The sequence below is a fragment of the Chaetodon trifascialis genome, chromosome 21 (assembly GCF_039877785.1).
Source record: "Chaetodon trifascialis isolate fChaTrf1 chromosome 21, fChaTrf1.hap1, whole genome shotgun sequence".
In the NCBI taxonomy this organism is placed as follows: Eukaryota; Metazoa; Chordata; class Actinopteri; order Chaetodontiformes; family Chaetodontidae; genus Chaetodon; species Chaetodon trifascialis.
In genome coordinates, this window is record NC_092076.1 from 1,095,960 (window position 1) to 1,119,739 (window position 23,780).

Sequence of the window (23,780 nt, forward strand, 5' to 3'; positions counted from 1 at the left end):
TTATGAAATTCGTCGTTTCTGCACGTTTGTCTGTGTGAGATCGGCTCGTGCTGCAGGCGCGGCGCCTCATATTTCCCTTTTACTGTGAGTTGTGCATGCTGGATGCGTAGGCAGAACAGCTCCGACATCACGGGAGACATCGGGTCTGATTTGCTCAAATTACAGGATTATATGGTATGGATGGAGACTGAGACAGTTTGTGACTTAAATCACTAAAGAAGTGACATCGATGCTGGATTTGTGGCCCATGACCAATAAGCTTCAGTAAAACTGCTCTACTGGAGCTGGGACTGAATGAAGCGTTTGATTTTCAGACCTGGGATCAGAGTCGTTAACGTAAGGTTAAAGAGTGACCAGGCTGGTTAAAGTCTGTCACCCCCCCTGCTGTGGCCTTTAGTGCACCTTAACTACACCTGACAGCAGGGTCTCTGCGCCCTGACCACACCCTGGACCCTGCAGCACACTCCTGCATCACTGTCGGAAGCAGAGAGAAAGACATGCAGATGTTCATGTTCCTCAGAGGATGACCTCAGATGACCTTGATGATCCTCGTAGCTTATCGCGTAGCTCCACCGTCACAAAATGTTAGCATGCTAACGCATTAATCTAAGATAGAGAACGTGATGAATGCTGTAGCTGTTGAGCACCCACATGTCGACGTTGTCCTTGTGAGCATGTTGGTGTTAGCATCGAGCTCTCTGATGTGCTGAAGGACAGCCTCTTCGTTTCTGCTAGCATGTTGGTGTTAGCATCGAGCTCTCTGATGTGCTGAAGGACAGCCTCAGTGTTTCTGTTAGCATGTTGGTGTTAGCATTGAGCTCCCTGATGTGCTGAAGGACAGCCTCAGCGTTTCTGTTAGCATGTTGGTGTTAGCATCGAGCACTCTGATGTGCTGAAGGACAGCCTCAGTGTTTCTGTGGCTGTGGACTCTTGTTAGATAATGTTGTTGACATTTTACCCAACATAAAACAATGTTGTTTATTAGCAAACAGTCAAACTCTGATGTCTATTCTTGTACCTGTGCTTTAAATCCAGGTAGATTAGATGAGATAGATTCGATTAGATGAGGATTCCCACAGTCTGACAGCTGTTTGCACTACATCAGTCAACACAGTGGTGTTTGTCCAGCAGCGAGAGCTGATTACTGTTGCTGAGACAAACATCCAAAGTAGCACCACAACTATATAAAAAGACTTTCAAGGAGAAGAAAGACAAATACAATCAATGCAGTAACCGATGATGTAAACACAAGTGAATGGATTCAGTGTGTGAACATGAAAACACAGCTGCTAGCCTGACGCTAACGGCCTTAATGCTTCTCTCTAACTGGCCAGAATCTCTGCAGCAGCCTTGACTTCAGTGTCTGTGTCTGCGGCTGCCTGCATGTATCGTGTGTGTTTGCATGTGGAACATGCGTGTTAGCTGCTAGTATCTTGTACATGTGCTGTGTGACAGCTCTGATCTCGTCCTCCTCTTCGTCAGCTCATATCTGGTGTGACAGCTTTGACACACAAGCTGAAAGCAAAGAAGCGCTGCTTGACCGCATCGATGACTAAATCACAACATTTAAGAGCCACTCATTGGTGATCAGTCAGATCGCTCCTCCTGAAACTCCCATCAGACCCTCGAGTGAAAAGCCCCTGTCCAGCCTGGGGCGTCTGAGATGAGGAGAGAGATGAAGGTCAGCCTGAGCAGAAGAGGAAAGTTTCCTTCACTGTTTCTGTTGATTTCTTTGAGCTGAAAATACGCCAACAGCCGATTCTACAGCTGATTAAACAATTATTCCATTAGCTGATTGACAGTAACATAATTACAATAATCTTGTAATTACCACAATTATTTTGATGTCTAACTGTGCCTCAGTGTAATGAATGTGATCAGGCTGCAACTAAAGATTATTTTCATTGTCGGTTCATCCGTCCATTATTTTCTTGATTAATCAATTCTTTTGTTTTTTGGTCTATAAAATCTTAGAAAATGGTAAAAAATGTCAGTTAGTGCTTCCCAGAGCTCAGGATGGCCTCAAACGTCTTGTTTTTGTCCGAAACGTGGAGAAAATGTGCTGAGTGTGTTTAGACAGGAGACCTGTCAAACTCCACTGAGCACATTGAGCCAGACAGGAAGTCAGACACAGTGTAGAGAATCCGGTAAACTTTCAAAATAAAACACCGATCGTACATCAACAAAAAACACACAATATAAACAGACAGAAGAAATCTTTGATAATTGATATGAAGGATTCATTCAGTGTTTGTTGGGGCTAGCCTGCTGCTAACCCCCCTCAGGCTTCACCTCAGCCTCTGCTGGTTCAGCCTCTCCTGGTCCAGCCTCTCCTGGTCCAGCCTCTCCTGGTCCAGCCTCTGCTGGTCCAGCCTCTGCTGGTTCAGCCTCTGCTCGTTCGGCCTCTGCTGGTTCAGCCTCTCCTGGTCCAGCCTGTGCTGGTCCGGCCTCTCCTGGTTCTGCCTCTGCTGGTTCAGCCTCTGCTGGTTCAGCCTCTCCTGGTCCAGCCTCTCCTGGTTCTGCCTCTCCTGGTTCTGCCTCTGCTGGTTCTGCCTCTGCTGGTTCAGCCTCTCCTGGTCCAGCCTGTGCTGGTCCGGCCTCTGCTGGTTCAGCCTCTGCTGCTTCATCCTCTGCTGGTTCAGTAACTCTGGACGCAGCAGGTCGCGTCACTGCACTTTACTGCTGTTGTTCCTCTGAGTGCCTCTCTGCTGCTTTCATTGCGCTTGTGAGACTCTGAGCTCTCTGTGCTTTATTGGATGCTGATGCTTCAGGTAATAAACCAAGTCTGTGAGCTTCCTGCTGTTGTTGGCACCGTTAACAGTAAACATGGCTGATCTTTGGCCTACTGGACTTTAAGAAGAACATCTGAACCACTTCATCTTCACGTGTCGTAGCCTCGTTCACCCACAGCAGTTCTTTACTGTTGGTTGTTGTGACTTTTGAGTTGTTTCTGTCACTTTTCTCAGAGGGATCTCAGCTCGTCTCCTTCTTTCATTGTTTCTGTGGCCGTGATCGACTGTTGGTGTGCTGTCAGCTGGTGAATTCACTCAAAGCATATCGAAGTCTCTGTCTTCTCTATTCAGGCCTGAGCCCCCGGGAACAGCACCGGGCTGTGGATGGATTGTGGTGGAATTCACATGATGCCCACAGGCCCAAAAAGATATTTTTTCCATACACGATCATTATGAAAGAAATATGAGGAGACAAACACGGCATATGGAAAATTTAACAGATCTGAACAGCAAACTATTTTCATGTCATGTGCTCAATTATTCACTGCTTCTTATGTAAAGGACACTCAGTAGATTAATCCATACTGAGCAGTAAATTCAGATTCATCGTTGTTGCGTGTCATCACTGGTGTAAGAAATGACTTAAACAACTAAGCCATTATCAAAATAATTAATTTTTTGTTGATGAACTCATTGATTAATCAAGTGATATCACCAATTTCTGTGATCATTTCTGGGGATTTTAGAGGTTACCGGCCAAATAAAATGGCAGACAGTGAAAATGTACTCCATACAAGAAGAGCCAGTTAATACAGATAGCACTGCAGTGAATGGCTGGTTTGCGGATCACCGGAGTGAATATTGACGACACGAGTCTCGTGTTGTTCAGAGAGGAGGAAGCAGATTTAAGAGGAAGATATATCTGCAGAGGGCGTGAGAGCAAAGATGCTCACAAGGAAGCGCAGTGTAATCAGCAGGCAGCTTTCCTTGTTCATGGCACACACACGCACACGCACGCACACACACGCACACGCGCGCACACGCGCGCACACGCGCGCACACGCGCGCACACGCGCGCACACGCAGGCTGTAGGATCTCATCACCGTGCAGCTCTCGCCTTCCTCAGCAGCCTTGGAGAGTGATTTCACTGGGATGACAAGTGTGCCTCTGCCTCCATATTTCTGCCACCCGGGCCCCTCGCCTGGATCCAGAGGCAGTCTGCAGTAATACAGGCCCCCTTTTTTTAAAGCCTCTCCCTTCTTTCTGTCTCCGTCTGATTTTAGCTCTGCTGAAAGAAGCTTTTTCTTCTTATCACAACATCTCTAATGCTTGCTTTCCCCCCTCCCTCCGTCCACCGAGCAGGAAACGGGTCCAGTTGCCGTTCAGGGCCATTATCTGTGCGAGCTATCTATCCTGATAATTGACCAGTGGGGGTAAATGTGAAGGCGATTGGTGTGATGCTAACACATTCGCCAATTTGATACGCTCATAATCCGCCGTTTCCACCCTGCAGCCGTCACGGGGAGGCGAGAGGCTCGACGCGTCGGAGCGCCGTAGCATCACGGATACACGCAGTGGGCCGAGCGCGTGGGTGGGGAGGAACGCTTGGCCTAAATTAGGAAGCGGGAGCGTTCGAGTGGGCGCGGAGGAAGAGGAAATCGGTCTAAACACGCACTCAGAGTCACGCTGTAGAGGCAGACGCGTACAGATGGATGGAGCTGTCACAGCGTGGATCTGTAAACCCAGCTGGAGGAAATAAACTCATCTTAACATCACAACCAATTTGCTCTGTATGCCGCTGATTGCACTTGCAGCAGTGAAGAGCAGTGGAAGTGAATGACATGAATAGGTGGCATACTGTATGTGTATCCGGACGAGAGCGGTAATGAGACGACGTCTTAATTCTGCCTGGTGTGACATCTGGAAGTGATGAAGAACATCCTGCTGTATTCACAAGAATACCTGAAGACGTTAAATGATCACATTTGAGATGTTTGAAGCTTCTGCTGCCTCCTCCAAACCGAAATGCAAACTTGTTTATGATGCTCATAATCACTTATTCCTAGTTTAAGCCAAAACTTCACTGATTCCAGCTCCTGAAACGTGATGACTTCCTGCATTTTGGGCTCTGTCCTGATATGAATTGAAAGTCTTTGGGCTTTGCTCTGTTATTCTGGTAAAATCTGATGGTCATTTGGCACCATTTTCTGGTATTCTTTGAGCGGCATAGATGAGATTATTCACCTCTGTTGTGTTGGGGTGTTGGCAGAGATACACAACATGGCCAAAAGTATGCAGACATCAGAACATCACACCCACGTGGGATTATCGGAAACTGCTGCAGTGATTTGCTCCACTTCAGCCACAAGAGCATCAGTGAGGTCCAGCACTGATGTTGGCCATAATGTTCGGCTCACGGTCTGTGATCCAGTTCATGTTAGAGGGGCAGGGTGGAGGTCAGGGCTTTGCAGGTCCAACCAGCAGTCGAAACCCCAGATTAGGAGTAAGAAAAACTGAAACTGAAACTGAAATTTGCTATAATTAATCGTCCACATACTTTTTGCCATATTGTGCATCTGAGACCCCTCACAGATGAAAGCAGAGCTAGCAGCACAGCCCGTTAGCGCAGTGCTAAGTGGAACAGTGTCTTTGTGTAGCTCGGCTGGAGAAGCCTTTAAACACGAGAGCGCTGGAAAGCTGCAGTTACATGAAGCGGATGAATTACTAACATAAGCATAGGTTTAATAACATAATGTAGGCGACTGGAGGCGGCTGAGCTCTTTCTCCTCAAACATTCAGCCTGTTTTAATATGTTGCCAGACATTTCCAGATGGGATAAAGGATAGTCTGAGTCACTAACAACATTTGCATAGCGCGTCTTTAAAAGCGTTGCCAGAAATGAGTTCACAAAACTTCAAATGCAGCTGAAGCCTCGGCACAAACAAGCCGAGGCATTATCGCGTCCTAAGTGCTTGTATAAACAATAAACACGCTTCTCTCAATAGCACAGCTGGAACGGCGGCGTGAGGAGTCACTGCGACACGAGCGAGCCCGGACGCCGCGGCGCCGTAAAGACCTTAGCGGAGGGAAAAAGGCGCGATAGAGTTGTGGCAGTCATTAAGGGCAAGAGTGCTCTCTGCTATTCTGGCTTATCTACTGCAAGGTGGAGGCACGGGGGGGGGGTAATTCTGCTCAGGGCTCATGTGCAAAGCCGAGATACAGAACAAGAGGGAAGTGGAGGGAGAGAGGGAGAGATAGAGCTGGTTCATTTGCAGCTCGTCCCCGTAGACTGTGGAGAGGATTATACTCAGAGAGAGAGAGAGGGAGGGAGACGCTCAGGCTCTGTCTCAGCTCACACTGAGCACTCTGCCTCCAATCTCCTCCACTGCACCCTGCGCCTCCTCCTCAGCTCTCCTCTGCTTCCTCAACACACACACATGTGCAGGCACAAACACACCACTGCCATGTAGAGCCTCGGCCAGAGGGGGACACCAACCTGCACAGGACCACGAGCCAGGTACGCTCCGTCCGTCCGTCCGTCCGTCCGCCCGTCTGTCCGCTCGCTCGTCTCGGCTCACTCTGCACCAGCAGGTTTTTGGGTTGTCGCTGTGGAGATGGAGCCACTCGCTCTCTGCAGAAGACTCGCAGGCTGCATGCGCCAGGATTATCCGGCTTCTTTGCATAGCCCCGAGAGAACCAAAAAAAGATAGCAGAGAGGAGAGGGGAGGTGGGGGGGGGCGAGAGCAGAGAAGAGCCAAACTGAGCACTGTTTGTCATGTAGGGTGAGAAAAGTGTGCGGCGGGGGGCCAGATAACCTGGGCTGACCTTCAGTGGAAGGCGGCGCTCCTGCTGGGGGCTACAGCATGTGGGACACTGTCCACGAGGACCCCCCCACCCCCCAAACTCCTCACATCCTCTCTCTCCTTCTCGGGGGTCGTATTAATAACCGTACATGCTGAACAGGCTCAGGGGACTTGCTGCAATTGGTGGAAATGCAAATGAGCGTGCAGGCTGATTATTCCTTCTGGTGATGAGTGTGTGTGTGTGTGTGTGTGTGTGTGTGTGTGTGTGTGTGTGTGTGTGACAGAATCAGCGTGGCTGCGCTCGCTCTGTTCTGAGCTCAGGCTTCACCTGAGACAGCTGTGTTGGTTTATTTGAGGTGTGTCAGGTGTGTACACCAGTAGCACCACTGACTCCCAGTCAGTCTCAGGCTTTCTGAAGTGCATGTGTTCTCTGTTTCCCCTCGTTCTGGAGGATCTGGTGACTCAGAATCTGGGGCTTCAGAATTCACTTTGATGCTGGTTTGATATCAGTTCAGCATCTCCAGACTGCAGGGCCCTGCCTCTTTCTGGAAAATGGTGGAAAGAAGTTGTGATGGCCTGAAAACGCAAAGCAAGCTTTTAATCTGAGTCACCGCTGACGTTTTCCATCCAACTTCTTTGATCTGTCACTTTCCAAAGAGTCACGACTGTCTGACAAGAAGCTTCAAGACGAGAAGCAAAGCCAGACCTCTGGAATATGATTCTGTTAGCTGTTTATTACATAAGGCTTTGCTTTATAATTAAATAACAGCTCCAGTTACGTCACAGTCAGGCCAAACATCTCTTGTGTAATTCTTCTCAAAACTATCAAATCTCTTAATGGCACACTGTAAAAAGTTAAGCGTCTAGATGGAGGCTGACCACGTGGGGCTGGGACAAACCGGCACTGCTGCTTTCACATGAAACTGCTCACACTTAAAGTATTCGTTAAGGTATTTGTACTTCATGTATTTGTTAAGATTGCACGACCTTGCGTGGCATCACAGGTGCTGAGTAAACTTTTTTCTCCCACTGCTGCCTGAAATGTGAAAATATAGAAATCTTAATTGTGCAGGGGTGGGCGTGAACCTCATACACGCACATGAGACACTGTTTAAACAGGCCGCAGAGTAGTTCAGTCCACCGTGAGGCTGATGTGATCCACACACTGTGTTACAGTCATGAAAAATCGGTCGCGGCGCTTCCTGTTGTGTGTTCGCTTAAAGTGCATCATCTTGACCCACTTAGGTCAAAATGGCTGCGTCACAAGTTGGCGTTTGTACGTCTGAGTGATGGGAAACTGAGGAGCGCTGCAGCCGACACAGTGACAGGATGAGTTTTTCTTATGGCCAGCGAATGTGATGAAAACACCAAAACCAGCAGGAACACACACGGTTCTGATTCACCTGTTTCACATCAGGAAGCCGCCGTGATGCTCTCATGACACCGTCCTGCTCACTGCAGCTCTTTTGTATATTAATCCACCGCTGAAAATAGTCCCTAATAAATGCCCCATTTCCTCCTGCTTGAGTTCTGTTCAGTGTGAACTGCAGCAGCTTCAGGAGATGACCGAGCTTAGAAACATGTAGAATACCAGCAGCCTTAAACTGGAGGAATGAGAGGTAGTTTAGCTCCCAGTTAAAGCTCTCAGTGTTGTCACCTGTCAGGTGCTTCAGTTACCTGCGCCTGTATGTATGCACTGCGCCTGTGCATGCAGTCTAACCATCACTGCAGAGATGTTAAATGCATCACTTAATGTACAGCCCGCGCTGAGAGTACCTTTCCTTCATGCTTTTAGCAGCCTGGCACGCTCTGCAGCAGTAGCCATGTTTTTTTATTACTGCATGTCAGGAGAAAGAGGAAGACATGTGACACCAGCCGCGCTGCAAGAACACGACCCGCTGAGCCACCGGGGCACGGCCTCCTGTTAAGCGTATTGTCTTTGCGTGTTTGCCCCCCCCAGAGGGAGGCTGACCTACAGCAGGCAGTAGTATCAGCTCTGGCTCGGAGCCCACTGAGCTGTCAGCCTCACACGCCAAAGGCTAAGAGGAGACGGGGGACATGAAGAGCACGGAGGAGATCAGGGATAACAAGCAGAGACGGAGGTGGACTGCAGTCTGTCTGAGTGCGCCTCCATTAATGATGCTGGAGGAGCTGACGAGGCGCTGGACTGAATTATTCTGCGGGCTTGAGACGGTTTAGACTTTCCAGTTCATGTGTGACACAGCGTCCTCCTCGTGTCCCCGACGGAGCGGCAGCTTTAAGGACGCTGTTGTGGCGGATACGCAGCGACATTACACATCCGCTGGGTCACGGAACCCAGGTTTAACTCAAGTCCCCTGAGATCCACGCTAGTTGACAGATGAAAGAGTTTCTGAGACGCCAGGTAGAAGAACGAGTGTGTGGATCAGGGCTCATGGTTATTTATGGATTTGTGTGTTATTTGTATAAGCAGCTGGCACTTCTGGTGGTGGGATTTCATTATCAGCGAGGCAACTTTAAGCTTTGAAATTCAGAAATACACACACATGCAAGGAGGCAGAGACACACACACACGCACGCACGCACACACACACACACACACACACACACACACACGCACACACACCACACACCTTTGAAAGTGCCTCCTCAGCTGAGTGGATTTCCCTCAGAGCACATCAGTCTTGTTAATTACCTGGCCCACTCCATTTTTCCCAGACCAGTTGACTCATGACCACTGGTGTAACATGTTTCCAGTCAGGAACAGGCTGATCTGCACATCATGCTGCCCCCCCCCCCCGTCCCCGTCCCCCCGTCTGCAGGCAGAGCATATTTTTAGACAGTATGCTGGGAAAGGACCAGTTTCAGTAAATTATTTGGATTAAAACCACCATCTGCTTATGAACTACACATTCTCACCCTCAGTAAACCTTACACCAGCTGGGAGACTTACTAGTATTATTATTATTATTATTATTATTATTGTTATTTTTGGCATGTTGTGCCTTTTTTGAAAGCAGGCAGGCCATGAGCCACCCCATCTTCCAAGTTCTGATCAGTTTCACTGCAGTGTTGTGAGTCTGTTCCTACCAGGACTGAGGAGGAGGAGGAGGAGCACTGTACTGTCCGTCCTCAGGATGGACAGTACATGTTTACAGTACCCATAATGCAACAAGACCACCTACACAGTCCAAACAGGCTTGAGACCATGTCAAGACTGAGAACATCGTCTTAGGCCTGAACTTCAAAGGGTGCGTTCAATCAGCGATGCGTCCGACAGAGCTGATCGCCGCCATCGCAGACAGTGCGTGCGGTTCCACTGGGTGTGTTCTGGCCGTGTTTCAGACGCGCCGCTCTGCGGAGAATACTCGCCCAGTCGGGTTTCGATGGATGCGTCGAGCTGCACAGAGCAGATCGAGCAAAGACAGGAAGTCAGACACCGCAACAGTGTAGAGAATCCAGTAGATTTTCAAAATAAAATGCTGTGCAGACTCTGATTCATACATCAACAGTAAAGACAGAACAAACAAAGAAGATGCCTTTTCACTGCAAACCCCTCTAACTCATGATAGAAGCACAAAGGAAGGAAAACTGACCAAATCAGCAAAATCTGGGACCAAATCAGGAAGACAAAATGCTGTTGGTGGAGTCTGGAGGACAAGACAGCAAGCAGCAAAATGAGGATGTTTGGTGGTCACATGGCAAAGACTCAGCTGATCAGCTGATCGCTGAGTAGACACGTTTGTGAGATTGAGTTGATGATAGAGAATGAGTGCACATACACACCAGGTGACATCAGTCACTAAGCGTCTGACTGTGTGGATCCAATCAGAAGAGGACTTTCACGTCTGAACAGAGCCCCTGAAGGACCTCTCCACCTGAGTACTTAAAACAATCGTTAGACTTTGTCTCATCTTCGTCGCAGCAGTAATTTGGCTCCCTCATTTATATTTCTACACAGAGATGCTGGAGTTGTGTCCCAGTATTTATGTGATAAATGAATCATGCGCGTCAGATTTCAAAGAGTCACAGCTGCCCTAGTTGCGGCGCAAATGTTTTGCGTTGCATATTTTAATAGTGAAGAGTTTTCTTTCAAGCGAGCTTTCCACCGTTTGAGACGAGTGACAGTCGAACAGACGAGATGATGCTTTCCAACAGAAGAGGAGACAGAACGGCAGGATGTTCAGCCGCTTTGATTGGCTGCAGATGTTTACAGTTCAGCACATTCAGCGGTGTTTGTTTGCTTTGTGACGCAGCACAAAGCAGGAGCAGCAGTCATCCAGCTGGCCGCCTCCCAGAGCCCAGTGTGACACGCTGATTACTGTCCGCTAATAGATCTCCATCCTGACTCATCCCGTCCCACTGTTCACTCAATGAGACCGATTACTCACCTTCAGGACGTGTCCTGGGCGCAGACAAGCCAAAAATATCACTTTCTAATTACCAGAACTTCCTCTCTGAGTTGGAATTGATGCCTGGCCTCAGACCAGGTTTTGTCCCGTCATTGGCTGCAAGGTGCGAGGAGGGCGGGCCTGAGTGTTGCTGATTCAGTGGTGGAACTGGAAAAAGAGGCTTGTGTGTTCGCTGTCAGGTCTTCAGGGGCTGGATTCAATCATGCTGCTGCTTGATAACCTCGCCCCCCCCGCACATCTAACGCTGTAATCATGCAGCCTCTCATCCCACTTTAATGGCACCGGGGATGAACCGCATCCCGGCTGTTGGCAGATTGATGCAGTGAGCGTCCCGGAGCTTGATGTTGGACCAGGATGAGCTGATGTGAGTGTTCAGGTTTTTAAAGCAGCAGGTGAGGCTGAAGCTCACAGGACATGCAGTATGGATCCAGGACGAGGCTGTCAGAGGACCAGAGGAGGGAAAAGTGAAGGAAGGTTTAGTCTCAGCCGTCCCCTCCTCTCATCACAAAGACCTGTCTTTTCTTCCAGACTGTCCTACATTATTATTCTCTTTGAAGACGGATCATCAGATTGAAGATCCAGTTGCAGCGCTGCTGGTTTGCTCTCAGCGTGATGAGCCTCCTGGCGGCCGCCGAGGCTCAGAGAGGACGTCCAGAAGAACGTGTGGTAATACAATAAAGGCTGATGTTGATACAGAGATAAATGTCAGTGTTTACTGACCGTGAAACAGCATCAGTGGCGGATAGATGTCACATGAGCGCATCACGTGGGCTTAAATCTACCTTTCTTTAGGCCCTCGTTCCTCATTTCATCAGTCCTGTCAGAGGTAGAAGTATTCACATCCTTCACTCCGGGAAGTGTACTAATACCTCAAGTAAAAGTCCTGCATTCCAAACCGTACCACAGTAAATCCTAGTCCTGTCAGCTAAATTTACTCACAGTACTCACAGTAAGAGTACTCCTGTCGCAGTAAAGTGTGTTTTTCTACCTGCTGTTTGTGGATTCACATTCCTGCTGTAGATGTTTCAGCTCATTGAGCTCCTTTATATCCTGTTGGTGCTTTAATCTTCATCAATGCTTCATATTCTATAAGATCATCACATGTGTGCAGCGCAGCCGTCCTGTGAGAACCACGTATCTCCAAAAAGTCTGCTGAGCTCAGAGAAACAGGCTGTTTTCAGCTTAATGACGAAGCTTTTTCAGCTGATCCAAGAGGCTTTTAAAGACTTTACTGAGCTGAAGAAGACATGAAGGAACTCTTCATCCTTCAGTTCAGCATAAACACTCAGCATCAACACATCTGCAGATACGAGCTTTAACTAATAACTCTGTTTTCTGTGAGGACTCAAACGACTCGATGCAGCGTGATAACGATGTGTGACAGCAGCTGGCGGTCAGAGGCCAAACTGCCATGAGCAAACACTGATGGACTGTCCTCGTCTTCACTGGACAGGCCGTTGATAAGACAGGCTAATGACCAGCAGCCCAGCTGAAAGGGACAAATGAAGAAGACGAAGCTGCAGCTTGATTCTGACCCTCGAGGAGAGGTTTGGCTTTAGAAAATCCACAGAAGAAGAAAAGTAAACCTCCTGTGTGCGAGAGGACGTCTGTGAAGGCTTGTTTATCTTAGCTCAACACCACAGGTCTCCAGAACACTGTTCATGCTTTGTATTCAATGCTAATTAGCAAATTAGCCTGCTGTCTGAAACCTAGCAGCTAGCTGTCACTCAGAGCAGCCATGTAGCTTCAAGCTAAATATGATTTAAACAGGCGTGTTGTCTATAAAATCCACCTCCTGTACTCTGTACCAGGCTGTAAACATGTTTATTCAAAGCTTTAACTTTTAATGTGGGGGTCCATGGGAATTGACTTGCTTTTGGGGGCCAGCCTCTAGTGGTCACTTGAGGAACTGCAGCCCTGGAGGTTGCTGCTTGGTTCAGTCGTGCTCTTTTGCTTTACTTGCTTTTCATTTTCATGCAGTTAATGTCTACGAGCTGCAGCTCAAACAGGGCTTTGGAGGTGTGATTGTGATTGGTTGCCAGCCTGTGATTGACTGGCAGCCTGTGCAGGTGTTCCCGCCCCTCAGCTGACGTCAGCTGGGGTTGGCCCCCTGAAGGACGAGCCAGCGTAGCTGACGGATGCTCCTTAACTTCAGTGTTGAGTTGAATGATGTGATGTGAGGCTGCAGTCTGTTGTTTCCTCTTGTTCTCGTGTAGCTACGCTGTTAGCGTCTGAGTGTTAGCGTCTCTGTTCTCCCTCCTTCACACTCTCCAGCTTTACGCTGGCTTTGTTGTTGTTAGCAGCCTTTAAAGATTAGAAACCTTAAAACGCTGAAAACACTGTGGTTCACTCAGGGTTCGTTGATGTGACAGAGGAGGTGGGAAACACGATCAAACCTCGGTGTTGTGATGAAGGTTATTTCACTGTTTTCTCGTACATGTATGAGTCCTCGTCGACTCCCGGAGGACATTTCTTGCTAAAACATTCAGGCGTGCTTTCACAGCTTCCTGTCATCTCCATCACTCCCCTGTGATTCACGCTGGTGCTGCGTGTGACGGCTTCAGGCACCTTCCTCACCGTGGGTAAGATGAGCGTTTCCTCCAAATTAGAGCTCTGTAGAAATTCATTTGGTGTGACACAGTAAGATGTCGTGGCTCTTATACACACTATGCTTTGTGGGTGGGGGGTGGGGGGTGAGGGGTGGGGGGGTGGGGGGGGGGGTGTGAGAGGTGTGAGGAGAGGGCAGAGAGATGGACTGAGCATGCTTTCCCAGCAGAGGAGAGGACATTAAGTTTCCATGGTGCAGCGATGTTTATCTGGAGCTCTCTCTCTCACACAAACACACACACACACACACACACACACACACACACACACACACACACACACACACACACACACTGAGGGTGTGGTAGTGTTTTAAAGACTCTGAACTTGGGACGTCAGTCTCGGTTCATCTGGCTTTTGATGGCCTAATGCCATCGATGGACTAACAGGCTGATTTTGAGCCGAGGACACTGGACTGCATCAGTGTCCTGGAGGAGGTCAGCGTCCCCCACAAATGGGACACATTGGTCCAGTGTTATCTGTGTTTATGGACCCTGTTTCCCTTGTTTTGACTAATAGGGACAGCGGGTCCAGTGTTCAGTGACAGCTCTGCAGCCAGTAGCCATGAAATGAGCTGCAGTACAGTCCCTCAGTGTGTCTGTGCACGTCCACTCAAAGCCAGACGTCATTGGACATTATGGAAAGGGTCCACGCAGAGGTGGACCTTTCTGTTAAAGAGTGAGATCCGTAACCTGCTGTCACATCGCTCTGTCCAGAGCCAGACTCCATTCACAGAAGCAGTGATTTAATCATTATGAAGCAAACTTCATCCACGCTGACAGAAACAAAACAACACTCAGCAAACCGTCCTGCTTCGTCCTCCACTGCTCCAGCAGTAACCACCAGCTGTGGTTTAGTTGAAATGAGCTCTTAATTCACTGAATCAGGGGAGAGAGAGAGAGGGCGAACATCAGAGAAGCAGCAGAATATTTTCACATCAAACTCTTTATGACCGGAGAGACTCGAACGCGTCAGACTTCAACAGAGTTTCCCAGTAAAAAGCAGTAATGACCAGTTAAACCCAGCTCGCTGTCAGCTCTGATCAGCTGATGGCTGGTTTCGTCTGACAGGCCGTCCAGCAGAGGGTGGTCAGAGGGCACCTGTCTGACTTTTAGCTCGTCTTTCTTCTCCTCAGTGTTTGTTAATGTGTTTGCTCTCAGCGGCTCTGTAAAACTAATATGCAACGACACTAATAATCAATTAATCAATTTCGTTGGCTGAATGTCTTCCGGCTTTGACGTCTTATACAGTCAAAACAAGCTGTTTAACCACCTAGCTTTGAGCTTTAGGAACGATGGACATTATTCACTGTTTTATAGATCAAATGATCAATCAGCCGATCAATAAGATGATGTGAATCTTGATCAACAGTGAAAATAATTGGGAGATGTAGCTCTGCAGTGCTTTACCCCGTGGTACACATGACCCCTTCAGGGACGTCGGCCCTGCTCTGTCTTCTCCAGCCTTCTTGTCCCTCTGTCCCTTTCCCTCCTGTCCTTCTGTCCCTCGCCCTCTTGTCCCTCTGAAGCTGTACACAGACAGCATGTCCAGGGTCGGCTGCAGGCTGAAGATGTCCAGAGGTCGAGCTCTGGAGCTGGACCGGACTCAGCCGTGTGTTTTGCTAATTTGCTGTCTGCTCTGTCTCGACGCCCATGTCTAGAGATGTTTCAGATATTTTAAGTCTCTCCAGCCCATAACTTTTTTATCAATCTTCAGGCTGTAAATGAATCATGAAGCACTCTCAGATTGAACTGCAGGTCAGAGGAAGAGGTGGCGGCTTCTCCATCCTAACGTTGTTAAAGCAGAGTACAACTCGTTACACATTTTGTCCTCCACAGCAGGAGGACTACTGCTTTTACTACAAAGAACTGCTGTAATTATGAATCTGTGCTCAAGGACTGAGAGTGGTTCAGGTCTGAGTAACGCTGTTAAATGAAGGAGAGGTTAACATACATGTGACCTGACGGGAGGGCGCACTGCTCTTAATACGCCTGACAGGCTGGGACATGTGAGGCGGACACCACCTCTTTATAAGCGTAGCTGCACGCCGCTCGCTGTGATCCTGAACGCCTCCCTGCCGGCAACAGTTTGCAGAAATTTTGTATTCAGCGAAGGCAGAGCTTGTTCCAAATATAGCCGCTCGGCGTTAGCTTTCAGATCTTGTTTGGGTTTTATTTTAATTTAAAGTGCCCTGGAGAGCTGGATATTATAATTTGTGGATGGAGGAGCACCGTTTTTTTTTTTTTTTCCCACTCATTCCTGCCTCCCTTCGTAATTAATGATCTCTGGTGAACAGAGACTTTCTGACGGAGACGGAGACAGAAAGACGGAGGTGGAAGTGAAGTCAGCTGCTGCTGGTGGAAGGACGCCGCCGGCTGCGTCTTAGGATGTGATTGAGATTATGAAAAAATGAATACATGAATAAATGAATGAGGCGGTGGAAGGAGGGCGAAGAGACACGGGGGACAGGTGGTCCAGGGAGGACGTCACAGGAAAAATGCTTTTCAGAAATAAATGAACGGCGTTAAACTGAAAGCTGCAGCTGATCAATACAAGAGCATTGATGAGTACTGGACGACATGTCAGTCGATCACCTTTAAACTGGTGCTTCTTCCCTGAATGTGACTGACGTGGGACTGAGTACTTTGCTCGCAGGGCTTGTTAGTGAACAGCTGTAGCTAGCAAGCTAATAGCTAACATGCTGGTTAGCTGAGAAAAGCTAAAGCTGGTCAGTCACAGTAGCTTTCTAAGCTTCTTCGTATTTACGCAGCGCTGTGCGGAAGCTCGTTGCTAACAGGACAGTAAAGTCGGTTTGTTCTGCCCGTCCGTCAACCTGGACAGGCCTGCAGACCTTTGTCTTTTGTTGAGTGTCTTATAATCTGACAGAGGAGGTTCAATAAAAATGCAATGTGCAGCACAGCCAGTAAGCTACATTAGCTTAGCTCCTGTTTAGCCTCTCGTTCTCTGTGTCTGCAGACGTCAGTTTGTCTTAGTGTGGGTCAAAGGTCACTACAGCTGAACCATACTGGGTCTTTAAAATACTGCTCTGATGGGCTGCTAACTCTCGTGATGTCTGTCGAACACAGTTTGGCTGCAGTGAGCAATTATTTTCACCATCAGTGACTGTAACGAGGGTTTTATCGACCGATAATTAATTTAGTCTATAAAACGTCCATCGTCCCGCCAGAGGCACGCAGCATCCAGCGTGACGTCGGTTTATTGTGTGATTTACAAACTGAATCAAGTCCTCGCGCTGGAGCAGCCGTAACCAGCAAGTTTGACATTTTTCGCTTCATAAATGAAAAAGTAGTGGGTTGAGTGATGAATTAATTAATGAATAGTCTCAGCTGTAAATGCAGTGAGCATGTGACTGTCTGCAGCAAACGCCAGCTTCCACCTCCTGATTAATCCAAGTGCCTCTACAGACAGGACAGCGTGTACGTCACCGTGTCATACATGTGCCGCGTACGCAGCCATCAGCAGGCAACAGCACACACAGCTTCCAAATCAAACTAACGTCAAGTAAGTTTGAGTGAAGCACACACGAGAACAAATGATTGGACCTCAGTCCAATGAAACCATAAAACTAACAAATGGCTTCTGTCAGACCCTGGCCATCAGTGGCCAAGGTTGTACTGCGCACACACACACACACACACACACACACACACACACACACACACACACACACACACACACACACACACACACACACACACACACACACACACACACACACACACACTCTCTTCCAGTCTTGTAATGAGAAATGTTTGGACGTGGCCTTGAGCAGCGTTTTGGAATGCGTCCCAGACAGCTGAAATATGGTTTCAGTGGCACAATGACAATCACTCACTTGGTTTTTAGTCTCCCTTCAACTGTAATGAACACAGAATAATGGATCATGTGGATAGGCCAGTGTGTGTGTGTGTGTGTGCGTGTGTGTGTGAAAGAGCGAGGGACACACATTTTGTTCCACTCATCTATTGATTTTACCTCTGTGTATTCGGTGAAAACATCTGCATGTAGTCACACGATCGTCCTCACAAGTCTGCTAATGTTGTTCCTCGTGGGCTTACACACACGTTTGCGGCGTTGGTGTGTAAAATGTACAGCGTTCCTCGAGTGAGCGAAGCTGAAATATGATGTCTCCCCGATGGCGAAATCACAGTGAAAGATTCAATAATGTGAGCAGAGTAAGATAATTAAAGGGGAATTCATCAGCTGGACAGGCAGCACTGTTAGCCGTTAGCCGTTAGCAGGGCCACAGTCACAGCCAGGAGCAAGCTGGGAGGAGGTGGAGGCCCATTAACCACCACCACGAGCAGTAATGACATGGTGGAGTGAAGAAGAAACTGAGCTGGGGCTGGTTTCACACACAGAGGAGTTTAATGTCACGATTTAAGTCACGTGTGCTGCCTGGTCTCTGTGCAGGAGGCGTTTCCAGCTGAGAGCACAGAGTTTGTTAGAGGAAGCAGAATAAATTCAACAGAAACACAAGTGAAACTAACGCTGATGGGGAAAATGTCGACGTGCGGCTGTTACGCTTGAGAGGAAAAATCAACCATGTAAACACGTGATCAATGGAAGGAAGCAGCACTTTGTTCACACAATCAATCACTGAAGCTTTGATAGGAAACAACAGCATCTTTACACAGAAACACCTGAGACAGGTAGCAGCTGCGGGTCATCGGTCGCCCGACGTTCCTATTGTCCTTCGCCCTTGAGGGAATCCCAGATCAGCCGCTGTGGCTGCAGCTCCTCCTCCTCTCTGCTGCAATTTACAGCATTTAGACAAACAGGAAAAGTGTGTGCGACAGCGTCCAGAGAGTCAGAGTGAACGTGGAAATGTTTGAATCCCCTGTTACCGTGACGTCAGAAAGCCATTGCACTGAAGTCCACGACCCCTCTGCTCTCCCTGCGTAGCACGATGGCTGAGGGGAGATGGAACAGCTAATGAAATGCAGCTCTTGTTTTACGGGTCCATCGGGTCCTGATAGTAATTCCTAGAAAGTTTCCTGGAAAGAGTTTTGTAATTCGGTGCTAATTACAGGTAAAGTGGAGACTAATTGATGTTGAGTCGGTGCATTTCCAGTGAGTTACGGCTGATTAGATGCAGAGGAAGCGTGATGTGAAGTCTTTCATTTGGTGTGAACACATGATTAAACATACATGAAGGGATGAAGTTTCCAATAATAGAAAGTTTGCTTTACTCAGATAATTGTCTCAGTTAGCAGAACAACATTACATTAGAAATGATCATCAATAAAAGATGAAAGAAATACATAAGAGAGGCTGTAATATTAATGAGGGCGAGGCGCCGCGAGGAATAATTCATAGTCATCATCTCGATCTAAACCGTGTCATAAAGGAAAATCAGTCACACTGAAGACATGCAGTACATGAAGTACATGAAGTACATGAAGTAATATTTCAAAATGTATTCATGAAGACAAACAAAACAAATGTCTGTGTGAGCCAGCACTGGTTGTACTGGGCAGCTGCCAGCAGTGGTTACATGTATGTCTCTGGTGGACATGTAGGACGCTGCTGTGCGTCCACACTGTAACACAGCTGTTCTGCACAACGGCGGCAGTGATTTCCTGCAGGTATTCCAGCAGATGACCAGCAGAGCTTCTCATGGTGAAATATAGCTCCTCTTTGTCCCACGTACCCCCCCCCCACACACACACACCCACACACAGACACACATGCAAGGCTTCACATAAATTAAAGTGACAAGCTCTTGTCTGGATGTTCCCTCTGTCTCTCTCTGTTTTATAACTCTTTTCCTTCCTGCCATGGAGACACACCGGCATGCCTCTGTGCTCCTATTGGAAGACTAATGTGTGGACCAGCTCGGATGTTTGCTGCACACACTGCGGTCGTTGGGCTGAATCCCTGGACGACCGGTGTCTCAGGAATGAGTGAAAATGTCCATCTTAAAGGACATGTGAAAATCTGTCTCTCACAGCTGGAAACATGACCGACAGCAGCACATGTTTGAGATTCAGACAGGTCAGATTTTAATGTCTTAACCTCCCTAGGTCCACACTATAGCATCACGGACAGTGAGTGCTGTTTTCTGTCCTTCATAGTGTGTAGAAGTACACAGTGAAGCCTCTTGAGGAAGCTAAATGTCTTCACTGTCACTTAAAGACCTTCACTGTAACAGATCTTTACCAAGTCAGCAGTGCTTTACATACCTTTGGTCACAAGAGGGCAGTAAATCTGTCCCCATGCTCCAAGACCTCATTTCCATTTATGTCCCTTCTCCTTGACTGAGTCTGACACAAGTGTGAGACAGTTGTGCTGTCATATAATAGCAGAGACGCTGCTGTGCGACAGTCTTTCTGGCCTCGGGCGTCCCAGGACAGTTGCAGTTGTTGGAATAGACAGATGCTGCAGCTGTTTCCACAAGGGCTCGCTATTGCTAGAGGTGTGTTTGTGTTTTCTCGTTGTTCTGTGTGTGTGTGTGTGTGTGTGTGTGTGTGTGTGTGTGTGTGTGTGTGTGTGTGTGTGTGTGTGTGTGTGTGTGTGTGTGTGTGTGTGTGTGTGTGTGTGTGTGACAGTAGCACTGTGTGTTGGGCTGAGGGAGAAACAGAACTGTGTTTCTTCCAGACATGAATAGTGAGCAGGCTGCTGAAGGACAGTCAGTGCAGGCCTGTGGGTGCTGCAGCGTCGTTAGTCCTCACAGTAACTCTGCGGCTCGCTGGACTCGCCTCAGGGTCTGAACTGTTCACAACGGTGTGTTTACTCACTGCAGTTAGCGCTGTGATATTGACTCTAACCTCCAACCTAAAGTCAGCGTGATGAGCAATTTGAAGCCCGTCAGCCGTCTGCTGGTTCGTGCTTTGGCCTGTCGACCAGAAACCACTCAGGCTTTACTTCGTTGCTGATTGTTGGTCGACTTTGCACCTTTCAGGCATTTCTTTCGCTCTGAAAATGAACTTGCAGAGTTGAAATGTGCTGATGTGAGCAGCTCGTCGCAGGTGACTCTTTTTAAAGGTGCATTCAGCTTTCATTGTGTGTTGGTTTTGGCGGCCCCTGTGGACAAACGCGGTGTGAGCGCCGCCGCATTCGTTATGGAAGCGAGTGAGCCGAGAGGAATAACTGCAATATGACAAAGGAACCTGTGAGCCTAAACACAGGGTATCTTCACTCTTTAGAGGTGCGTTCAAGGACGCTCAAATATCTGGGTATTTACAGTGGAATCAGCTCTAAAGCCTGTGTGCTGATGGCTGAAGGTGTTTTCTCCTCCATCAGATCCTAAATGTTGTGTTGTTTTGGATGTTTTTACTTCCTGGAGTGTGGTCCAGTGCTGATGTGGCTGCTGCTTGTGTGTAATGTTGTCATGTTCTGTGGCATCTCCACTTTAAAAGAATATATGTTTGTTTTTGTTTATTCATTCATGAAAAGTGAATAAAACAGCTTCCAGACAGTCTCACCTCAAGCTGTCCAGGAGCTCTCAGTCAGGTCACATGACCTCAGTCGGTGGACAGTTGTCATCGAGTTGAAGATGATCAGTCTCGTAAAGACAGTTTTCCACCTGAATGTGAAACACTTCCTGTGATCAGTGGAAGCGTTGGATGACTCTATGAACACTCATTCAAGCCTTCATCTGAATCCTAGTCTGAACCTACAGACATGTTGGCTGATCAAGAACAGATGACAGTAATCGTTTGATTATGTCATCACAGGATGTGACGCCATCAGCAGGAGCGTTTGTGGTCGTCTCGCTGATCACTCCTTCACTCTCTGTTCTCTAGGTCGAGAGAAGAGAAAGGGTCCCATGATCTCTGCCGGTGATGCTGAGTTCCCGCGGGATTACCACACCTTGGCCGCCCGTGGTGGCGGCCGCGGGGCCCGCCGGTTCCCCGACAACACCAACGGGGGGTTCACGTCGTCCTCGCTGGACCGCCGGCACAACTCTGTGGCCGCCAAGAGCCTGGAGGCCTTGAACAGCATCCACAAGGCGGACATCGAACGCCAGCGAGACGCCCTCATGGACCTCCAGAAAAACAAGTACTCCAACAGCCCTGGCAGCATGTCGCAGGGCTCCGCCCCCGCTGGACGACAGGTAGGTAGTGTTGATGTCACTAAAACCCTTTTTAAGACCGCGTAGAATAAACGACATGTCTGACACTGACTCCAGAAAAATAGACAAAGGTTGGACAATTCTGCTGCTTCCTGGAATCGTCCTGAGGGTCAGTGGACATGCAGACATCCTGCATGTCCCTCAGTCATGTGTGGTGAGATAGTCAGGGGACACAGAGACAGACAGTCCTCTGAGAACATGACAGAACATACCAGGCATACTGGAAAACCAGAAATGAGCGGTTGAGCTCGTCCACGTGACCCTGCAGGAGACAACTTCCTGTTTGCACCGTCACGCCCAAACAAACGTAAGACGGGAGCGAAGCTTCAGAGTCTGGCTGATACCTGTGCTGCCTCATGATTAACCTGTGAGGAGCTGCTGCTGCCGCTCTGTGAGTTTGACAAGAGATCATTCTATCCATCTGTTTTATGCAAATGTAGGTAGAAATTAGAAGAACAGGTTGAAATACAGCAAAATGTTCTTCGGTTTGCCTGAAGTGGAAAAGTCTGCGCGTTGATAAACGTTGATGTTTATCTGTTATTTCATTTAACATGGGCGTTACAGGTAAACACAAGCAGCAGACCTGGTTTCTGTCCGTCTGTCTGAAGCTCGTTTACCCTCGTCTGGCTTTAAAATCCACCTTAAAGCTTCACAAACAAATGGAAAAGTAGAGATTCTGCTGTAGACAAAACGTTTGTGTCGTACCGTCGCTCACAGGCCTTGAGAAAGACCGAAGACTTGTCACCTTTGTGTCCTCAGAGCACCTAAGTCCCACCTAAGGGGGGTGCGAGCTCTCTGAGTGCTCTCTGCTCCCACATGTGAACGTTTTCTTCCTGGGAGATAATAAGTGGGAAACCCACACAGGCGCATTATGTGGCGATGCCTCTGGGCCGCAGACGCTCAGCTTCACACACATTCATGAGCGTCTCTCTGGGTCAGTGATGGTCCTTTTTAAGTGGTTATTGTCTGAAAGATTCAGCAAGAGGTTGTGAAAAAGGTTTTAAGTGAGACTGAGAAAATGTCAGAATGTGAAGCTCCGTCGTGTCTGTCCTCTGTTTGCTCGCCGTGTTCTGCCTTTCATTTCGCCATCAATCCGACCTGATACCTGTGACAGATGGTCAGCACAGAGCAGCCGGCGTCAGCGCTTCTCTGCTCAGCTTAAAGGAGAACGTCAACGTTTGCTTCCTCTCCCACACTGAGACCGTTTCAGGTGTGTTCATTATGGATGATTAGCCTAGCTTAGCATAAAGACTGGAGGCTGCCAGCCAGCACCTGTGATGGTGCGTGTTTGATGTGCATCAGCAGAAATGTGAAAAGAAGTTTCATGTGGAACTACTTCTTGATGAGCAGCTGTTTATCCTTCCACTGTCTACCTCTGTGTACCGCCTCTGGCTGCAGTGCATGTTGGGAGGATCAGTCCCTGAGCACAGGCTTTGCTTTGCATCCCCGACGTTAACAAACTCTGGGCTCTGAGCGTAGCTGCAGTCATAACTTTGCCTCCTTTTTTGTGGCGTTTTCTTCTGCGTGTGCAGGAACAGGAAGATGACGTCTGCATGTTTGATCTGTATAACCAGGAAGAGTTAAGCTGGCATGAAGTCTGGCCAGCACAGTGGGAGTCTGCCGTTAGTTCAGGGAGAGGTCTGATGGTGCGATTGGCTTCAGCTGCTTCGTTCGTGCTTCACACTGGCTCGAGCGTTCGTCAGTTGGCCACCAGCTGACTAAAATCCAGTCATGTTCATGCAGGTGTGGAGTTGCAGACGCCTCCTCCATGTTTGTTTGAACTGAGATTTAATGTTGGAAATAAGACTGAACATGCTAATTAGTGCCTTTTAGAAGGTGCATTTCCTCACAGGACAGAGCCATGCTAGCTGTGTCCCCCGCCTCCAGTCTTTATGCTAAGCTAGGCTAACCAGGCTCCTCTGAGCCTCAGTAAGAAAGCCAATAAGAACTCTTCCTGTAGGTGCGCTCCCTCTACCATTCCCTTCAGACCTCCATCAGCTTCTGTCCATCACGCCTCCGTCTGCTCCGTCTTCCTCCACCTCACCCGTCCAGCTCCTCCTTCCTCTCTACCCACTCTTTGCTCTTTGCTGTGCTGTGTCTGTTTACCCAAATCACACCGTCCATCTCCTGATGAAAAAGGTGGACGGA

The 23,780-nt window shown here is 48.4% G+C and overlaps 1 protein-coding gene across 8 annotated transcripts in view; it reads left to right on the forward strand.

Annotated features, from left to right (window-relative positions):
* The window catches only part of srcin1b (SRC kinase signaling inhibitor 1b), a 71,835-nt gene that overhangs the window by 7,704 nt on the left and 40,351 nt on the right, over nt 1-23,780 (forward strand). For 7 of the 8 annotated variants that reach the window (XM_070989951.1, XM_070989956.1, XM_070989950.1 and 4 more), the window contains exon 2: nt 21,304-21,614. In XM_070989951.1, coding sequence (XP_070846052.1) covers nt 21,304-21,614 — 311 coding nt within the window. Of the gene's footprint in view, nt 1-6,093; nt 6,251-21,303; nt 21,615-23,780 lie in introns of those variants that run through there. The other variant, XM_070989955.1, reaches the window with a different exon arrangement.